This window comes from Phyllobates terribilis, unplaced genomic scaffold (genome assembly GCF_046119375.1).
Source record: "Phyllobates terribilis strain yellow unplaced genomic scaffold, ASM4611937v1 Scaffold_1__5_contigs__length_1240528914, whole genome shotgun sequence".
Classification (NCBI taxonomy): Eukaryota; Metazoa; Chordata; class Amphibia; order Anura; family Dendrobatidae; genus Phyllobates; species Phyllobates terribilis.
Window position 1 is genome coordinate 1,131,694,841 of NW_027362761.1, and position 9,099 is coordinate 1,131,703,939.

Here is a 9,099-nt window from a genome sequence, read left to right on the forward strand (position 1 = left end):
TAGCACAAGTGATCGCAGCTTCAAGTCCCCAAAAGGGACTATTAAATACAGTAGAAGGTAAAAAAGTTTTGTAATAAAAGAAACACAAGTTCGAATCGCCCTTTTGCCCCATTTGAAAATAAGACAAAAAAATTAAATGCACATTTTGTAGCTCTATGTTCAAAAATGTCTGATCTATCAAAATCTAAAATAAATTATTCCGATAGGTAAAAGAAAAAATACCAAAATACCAGAATTACGTTTTTTTTGGCCACTGCAGCATTGCAATAAAATGTGATCAAAACATTGTTTCTACACCAAAAATGGTGTCAGTAAAAATAATCCTTCACCCAGCCCCAGACCCCAAAAAATTAAAAAGTTACGGGTCTCAGAAAATGGTGACACACATTTTATTTTTATTATTACAAATTTTCCCCAAAAAATTTTCACCACTTAAATAAAAACTATATTGGCCAGTTTTACCATATAGTGAACACGGTAAATAAAAAAAACAGTTGTAAAAAACTTTGAATTTTTTTCCCACTTAAAATATAAAAGTTATGGCTCCCGAAAGACGGGGAGGAAAAGGCGAAAGAAAAAAAAACATGGAAAATTGCAGGGTCGTGAAGGGATTAAATACCTGTTTACACAGGCAAACAAAATTACACAATGCGTACTGAGCGATGATGAGCCACTAAGAGCAATGATCGTTTGTGCTGCATGAAAGATCATTTCACGCAATGAACGAGCGTTTTGCTCATTCATCAGGTCATTGACCTTTTTCTTGCCATGTAAATGTCCCTTTAGTTCCCCTTATAAGCATTTAGTTCCATTCTCTAAATTGGGTTATTGTTGTTTTTTTTTCTTACATTTTCTATTTATTTTTTTTTAATGCATTTTTATATACAGTACAGACCAAAAGTTTGGACACACCTTCTCATTTGAAGATTTTTCTGTATTTTCATGACTATGAAAATTGTACATTCACACTGAAGGCATCAAAACTATGAATTAACACATGTGGAATTATATGCTTAACAAAAAAGTGTGAAACAACTGAAAATATGTCTTATATTCTAGGTTCTTCAAAGTAGCCACCTTTTGCTTTGATGACTGCTTTGCACACTCTTGGCATTCTCTTGATGAGCTTCAAGAGGTAGTCACCGGAAATGGTTTTCACTTCACAGGTGTGCCCTGTCAGGTTTAATAAGTGGGATTTCTTGCCTTATAAATGGGGTTGGGACCATCAGTTGTGTTGTGCTGAAGTCTGGTGGCTACTCAGCTGATAGTCCTACTGAATAGACTGTTAGAATTTGTATTATGGCAAGAAAAAAGCAGCTAAGTAAAGAAAAACGAGTGCCCATCAATAATTTAAGAAATGAAGGTCAGTCAGTCCGAAAAATTGGGCAAACTTTGAATGTGTCCCCAAGTGCAGTTGCAAAAACCATCAAGCGCTACAAAGAAACTGGCTCACATGAGGACCGCCCCAGGAAAGAAGACCAAGAGTCACCTCTGCTTCTGAGGATAAGTTTATCCGAGTCACCAGCCTCAGAAATCGCAGGTTAACAGCAGCTCAGATTAGAGACCAGGTCAATGCCACACAGAGTTCTAGCAGCAGACACATCTCTACAACAACTGTTAAGAGGAGACTTTGTGCAGCAAGCCTTCGTGGTAAAATAGCTGCTAGGAAACCACTGCTAAGGACAGGCAACAAGCAGAAGAGACTTGTTTGGGCTAAATAACACAAGGAATGGACATTAGACCAGTGGAAATCTGTGCTTTGGTCTGATGAGTCCAAATTTGAGATCTTTGGTTCCAACCACCGTGTCTTTGTGCGACGCATAAAAGGTGAACAGATGGACTCTACATGCCTGGTTCCCACCGTGAGGCATGGAGGAGGAGGTGTGATGGTGTGGGGGTGCTTTGCTGGTGACACTGTTGGGGATTTATTCAAAATTGAAGGCATACTGAACCAGCATGGCTACCACAGCATCTTGCAGCGGCATGCTATTCCATCCGGTTTGCGTTTAGTTGGACCATCATTTAGTTTTCAACAAGACAATGACCCCAAACACACCTCCAGGCTGTGTAAGGGATATATGACCAAGAAAGAGAGTGATGGGGTGCTACGCCAGATGACCTGGCCTCCACAGTCACCAGACCTGAACCCAATCGAGATGGTTTGGGGTGAGCTGGACCGCAGAGTGAAGGCAAAAGGGCCAACAAGTGCTAAGCATCTCTGGGAACTCCTTCAAGATTGTTGGAAGACCATTTCCGGTGACTACCTCTTGAAGCTCATCAAGAGAATGCCAAGAGTGTGCAAAGCAGTCATCAAAGCAAAAGGTGGCTACTTTGAAGAACCTAGAATATAAGACATATTTTCAGTTGTTTCACACTTTTTTGTTAAGTATATAATTCCACATGTGTTAATTCATAGTTTTGATGCCTTCAGTGTGAATGTACAATTATATATATATTTTTTTTTTATTTCCCCCAGCTGTGATATTTGCATTTTTTTTTTGGTGTGTCATGCTGGTAGACCAACATAAAGTTTTACTTATGGGGAAAATCCGCAAATAAAAACACATTACACCATCAAAGAAATTGACTTGTTGAAGGTTTCAAAATTGCACTTTCTGTAGCTTTAAAAACCAACAACAGAAAATGTTTCTGCATAAGATTTGTATGAATTCCATCCACTTTGTAAGATGTTGCGTTATTTGTGCACAAAAATACACATCTAGGGAATTTCTCCTATATCTGCAGCACTTTGGTGCTGATTCGCTGGGTTTTCCGCTGCAGATGACATCCTCTTATGGGTCATTTAACCCCTAGAGCTGTGCGCCCTCGATGACTTCTTTTGCTGCATCAAATCCGCAGCATCTTGCAGTTCCAGCAAAGTGGATGGGATTTATGGACCTCTCCTGTCCACTGTACTTTTCTTTTTTTATGCAGACTAAACTGACCTGTTGTGTTTCAAATCCACAGCATCTCCATTTCTCTTGTGGGTACGCTGAGATTTATATGCAAATTATTTCCTTAAACTTCCATTAGATGCAGAAAATCCACATGTAAAAAACGCACATGTGTTTTGTAGTGCATTTCTGCTGTGGAAACACATGAAAGGTGCATGTAATCCGCACATGACTGTATCAGTAAAGTTTTGTCAAGGCCAAAGAGCAGGAGGTATCCAAAACCAAGCAGCATTATTGACACCAACAAGAGAAAAAAAACGTACTATAAAAGGCAATGAAAAAAAACTAAATACCAAATGCTCATTTTTGGAATGAATCTTAAAGTTGTAAATTCTAGTTAAAGCGCAGATCTGTAGCAAGGGCCTTGTATTTCCAGTACATTAAGTCCCGTTTTTGCTGCAGACTCTCTACCCAAACATATAGCACAGTGCTGCAGCGTGGAGCGCAGCTCTTACAGGGGGCGGCCCTAGTGCCAGTGCACTGCATCGTCAGATGCCTCCACCACATTACTTATAGAGGACTGGGGGGGGGCAGAATTCGGGCATTTATAATTAGACTAATAGGGGGGTTTGTCCCTTATATCAGCAGCAGACTGTAAGGTGTCCTATAATAAGCACATTCCTTTATATATGTAACATTTGTTAATAATTGCCTCTTGTCTTCTCTCTTGGTGTGCCTGTCCCCTCTGTAATCCTATTGATTGTGTTTGTTCACCACCGTTGTGTTCTCATGCAGGTCCTCATGCTGACACGGCCAGTGGATGCCAGAATCTGCAGTGCGGTTTTCGGGCCTGCTGCCGATCTGGTGAATGATCAGCTCTTTTCTGACTTCCCCCACTCATCTGAGCAGCCATTCTTTCATGCACTTTACCTTTCTATCACACGCTGTGTGTAAAATCCTGTTTTGGATCCTTATGGAGTTTTTCCTTGAGAAGTTGAGCAGCATACATCCTAGTTCTTGAGCAAGCTGTCCAGTGTAGTAACAGTTTTCGCTTAATAAAACTTCATTGTCTGATATCCTTTTTAGTTTTGCATTTTTTGTCTTTGTTTCTTATATACATTGAAATACTATAATTGGATGAGGTATGCATGTCAGGTATCATGTTAGGGTAGGAGGAGTGGAGTAGATTGATGGACAGACCGCTGACGGGACGGCCCGCTGGACCGCTGACGGGACGGACCGCTGACGGGACGGCCCGCTGGACCGCTGACGGGACGGCCCGCTGGGCCGCTGACGGGACGGCCCGCTGGGCCGCTGACGGGACGGCCCGCTGGGCCGCTGACGGGACGGCCCGCTGGGCCGCTGACGGGACGGCCCGCTGGGCCGCTGACGGGACGGCCCGCTGGACCCAAAATCACAGAAAGACCAAAGGTTTAAATGACAAAAACACAGATTATACTGAATCTTTTCTCACAAAATGATACATAGATTTGCTCAGCTCTGTAACGCAATGCCTACAGATTGGACAGCATCTTCACGGTGATGAGTTCCCTTTAAATATTCATCTACAACTTTTGGGGATAATTTCCTCCCGAACTCCTTTGGTAATGCTAAAACAAAATCTCTGGGACCTTTGTCCTATCTCCAGTATTGTCAATTTACTTTAGAACAAGCCACCCAGGACCCGTAGAGCTTTCAGTGATTGAGCCATCACTATGTAACGTGGCAGAGATTTACGATGATTGTGAAACTTGTGTCTTTCCAAATCCAACCGCCTCCATCATGTAACTATATAATGAGATCTGATTATCTTTTCCCTGAGAAACCATTGGTTGATTCTCTTGATATTTATATCTGTCACCTGTCCCTATGGGGCCCAGATATTACTTGGCTGTTGTCTCTTGTCACAGAATGTCCTGGTCTCGGAGCCCAGACCCGACCAATGATAACTTCAGAAATATCTCTTGACGTCAGAAGTTTCCTGCTTTAGTGGCCTTTTATTACTTAATGTTGGGCATCCTGAGACCTCTGCAGTGAACAGTTTTTCAATCATCACATTATTTTTTAGTATCTTATTTTTTTTTTTTTTTTGTAAATACTCTTTCTAACATTCGATCACTCAATAGTTTTTGTGCCTCTAACCAGTTGAAAAGATCAATGCGTGACAATGTAAGTGAAGCAGAGGAACAAGAACATCTTCTTTCCCCACATATCTACTGACTGCACATATCTGTACCTTCATGATTTTTTTTTCTACCCCGCCTGTGAGCAGCATGATGTAGGGGCAGAGACCCTTATTCCAGCGATGGATCACTTACTGGTCTGCTTGCTGCAGTTTTTTTAAAATCAGTGTTTTATCTTCTGCAGCTCTATTAGTGCTCTGAATGCTAAGCCCTGTATAACCCTGCCCACACCACTTCTTGGCAGGTTTCTGTTTACACTGCATAGGCGGAAAGCTGCCAATCAGTGATGGGGGCGGGGTTTCACCAATCTCGTGAATATGGAGGACTACCTAGCAGCAGGTTTACTAGTCCTGTAATGGTCTCTTTCTGATAAAACAATGATTTAATCAAAACTACAATGAGCAGCCCAGTAACTGATACATTGCTGGAATCAGGGTCTCTGTCTCTACATTATCCTGCTCTCAGGTGGCAAAAACTTGGTGACAGATTCACTTCAAAGGCTATTACATCTCATGTCTCTTATTTGACAGATTCACTTCAAAGGCTATTACATTTCATGTCTCTTATTTGAGTCTCCCATACCCCTAACTTTCCAGGAGACTACATTAAGTTTATTAGAAAATTATTTTGTGGTCGCCCATATAAAGTGATTAAAAAATTTCACCACAAAAGTGAAAAGGGCAGCACAGCCCAGCAATGAGAAATAAACCAGAGAAGTACATTAAAAATTAACCCTGAACAAAAGGGGGCACTAATACCTGAGTATAGCACCAACACCATCCACTCACCTATGGCCAAAAAACCCTGATTAGAGCAGGTGCAGACGAGCATCAGATCCCATGAAAAAATCACAGGAAATCACAGGAAAAAATTGCTGTATGGACGAGTCTGAACCAATATTCAGATCACACTTGGCCATGCGAGTCAATGAGTCTATAGAAACCATCGGATGACATCTGAGCAGAGTCAGATTTCCACGTGTTGACAGAATGGAGAAGACTGTGAATGTCTTTTCTCCATCGTCTCTTCATCCAAGAGAAGCGGATCACACTCTGATCAGTGTGTCATTTACATAGATTCCCCCAGATCAGAGAATCTACGGCCGTCTGCACCTGCCCTTGGGTAAACTTATTTAACCAAGGTTTTGATAAGATTGGAGTAAGGTCACAGTTCTGTATTGTATGGTCTGTAATTCCCATTCCAACAGCAGATCTCCTGACCCAAACAGCCTCATGTATGCCTATAAGGCTGCTAGTTCAGGTCAGGAACCATATAATGTGATCTTGTGAATTCTCACCTGTTCATAGCTATATAGAGACTCATGGTGGTTAGAACATACTCAGGTTTGTGTCTCGCCTATTATTCAGACTATGTTCATGGAGATCAGTCAGTGTTTCTCTGCTACTGATGGACTGGAATTCATCTAAAGTGGTAAACCTGTAACCGGTAAGGATAAATCATGAAGGCTGAAGGCATCTTGATATTGTGAGCGTCGCCTTTGCACCTTTTGGATAGATCATCGCAAGACTTTAGAACTTGTAATTTGTGAGTCTGGTAGGTCTCACCATATGGTGTAACATCCAAGTGTAATCTTACTCCGTATTGTGCTGGGTTTCTGTCTCTGCTCCTGTCTGCACCAGCTGATTACATGCAGATTCCCCCAAATTTGAATGAAAACATACAGTGCAGCAATGTCAAAACTGGACACCACCGCTTACTAAGGTATCTGAAGATGGTCATATCCATTATATGAGAAAGGGACTGGGAAGCAAAGAAAGCGCAAAATGGGCTTTAACTGATTAAAAACGTAGAAAAATGTGAATGCACGCTCACCTTGAAAAGTTGCAATTGCAACAATGTTTATGCATATACCAGCTGCAGAAAACCACGACCGGATAGAAGAGCTGTGCAGATTCTAAGCGGTTTTTCACTGCGCTGCTGGCAAACACGCGGAAAGATGAACTCTCGAGATGAGGAAATCCAATATAAAGGATCTTTTTGTAATGGTTATAGAGTTGGTGCGTTTCGAAGTTAACTAACTTCTTCATCAGGACATAACCTGATGATTATGTCCTGATGAAGTCAACTCCCGAAATGCATTGACTCTCTAACCATTAAATAAAGATCCTTTTTTGGATTTCCTCATCTCGTGAGTTAATCTTTCCACATGGGTTTGTCAGCAGCGCAATATCCATTATATGACAGATCGAGCATAAGTGAGTTGTAGTTTCCATTATGAAAGGAAATCACAAAGCAAATGTGAACACAGCCTAAACATTTTAAACAATGTTTATATATTATTACAACTAAATAATATGGCCACTGTATTGATAAAAAGTATTGGGACACGCGTCTTAATCATTGAATTCGGGTGTTTCCATTCACTCCCATTTGGAATAAGTGTATAAAAATCCAGCCCCTCGCCATGTTTTCTGTCTTTACTAACTTTTGTGAAACGATTGATACCAGCGTGGTCCTGGAATAGGATCTCCCTGATGTAACAAGTCAGTTCATGATATTTTTTTCCTTCCTGAATATTCCACAATCGCCTATGAGTGGAATTAAAAAATGGAAGTCTTTAGTAACCACAGCAACTCAGCCACAAAGTGGAGACTATGTAAAGTTACATAGCGGGGTCACCGAGTGTTGAGCACTTAGCATGAAAGTCACCATCGCTCTGCTGACTCCATAACTGCAGAGTACAAACATCTGGCTTTAAAATTTGCTCAAAAACTGCCTGGAGCTTCGTGACTCGAGTCTCCATGGCCAAGAAGCTACTTGCAAACCTTGTATCACAAAGCACAATAACATGCATCGAATAGTCTTTTAAAGCTCGCAGCCGCTGGATTCTGGAGCAATGGAGACGTGTCCTGTGGAGTAACAATCCCACTTCTCTATCTGGTATCTGATGGACAAGTCTGGGTTTGGCAATTGCCAGGAGATCATCACCTACCTGACTGCATTGTGCCAACTGTAAAGACTGGTGGAGGAAGGATTATGCGATGAGATTATTTTCCAGGGGTTGGCCTCGCTGCCCTAGTTCCAGTGAAGTAAATCTTATCAAGACATTTTTGACAATTGTAGCTTCCAACTATATGGGATCAGTTTGGGGAAGGCCCTTTTCTGTTCCCCATAACTGTGCGCAAAGTAAAGTTCGAGTTTGGTGTGGAAGAACATGACCAGCCGCACTGAGCCCCGACCTCAAACCCATCCAACAATTTTGGGATGAACTAGAGGCCTCTCCTCCAACATCAGTGTCTGACCTCACAAATGCTTTTCTGGATGAAAGAACAAATATCCCCCCAGACACCTCTAAAATCTTATTAGTACACCAAGTCATGAGTATCTGTATTTTCAACACACCTCCAAAATTACTGATAGAAAAACACTTCTAGAGACAGATCAGTCCCTGTACAAGAAGGCACTGACGCTAAGATAATTAAAATTGTAGACTTTAATATTTTGCAAAAATTAAAAAATAAGGGTTTCTCTATTGTAGCTTACAAGCGTATAAGGTCCAATTTAACAAATATGTTAATCTTATCTTTTTAGTCAGTATTCATTTCATATAAATAACGTATAAAGTCACAGATATACAAAGTGCATAGTGCTGAATTGTATTGGCCCATTCTTGTAATTAATGTGGAAAAATGTAATAGTTCTAATTATATAAGAGAATATTTCACAAGGGATTTCTAAAAAACCATTATACTCCTGGTGAAATAGTAATATGTAAAGTGCAAGTGCTTTTTTTTTTATATAAATAAACTAGATTTCCAGCCAAACCAAGGGACAATAGTTAATAGTTATGTCACAAATTCAGGTATATAAAGAAGGTAAAAAAAGGACATAAAGAGCTGAATTGTAATCGTACTTACAGTTGTGATGGGTGGTAGCCCAGGCGTATACAAGTCTCCATCACCACAACTGTAAGTCCAATTACAATTCAGCTCTTTATGTCCTTTTTTTATCTTCTTTATATACCTGAATTTGTGTCATAACTATTGTCCCTTGGTTTGGCT

The 9,099-nt window shown here is 40.8% G+C and overlaps 1 protein-coding gene across 1 annotated transcript in view; it reads left to right on the top strand.

Annotated features, from left to right (window-relative positions):
• Positions 1-3,970, top strand: part of FBXL5 (F-box and leucine rich repeat protein 5) — a 43,596-nt gene extending 39,626 nt beyond the window's left edge. Inside the window, exon 11 of the mRNA XM_073647290.1 lies at positions 3,690-3,970. Coding sequence (XP_073503391.1) covers positions 3,690-3,766 — 77 coding nt within the window. The 3' untranslated portion in view covers positions 3,767-3,970. The remainder of the gene's footprint in view (positions 1-3,689) is intronic.
• Positions 3,971-9,099: the final 5,129 nt, after the last annotated feature.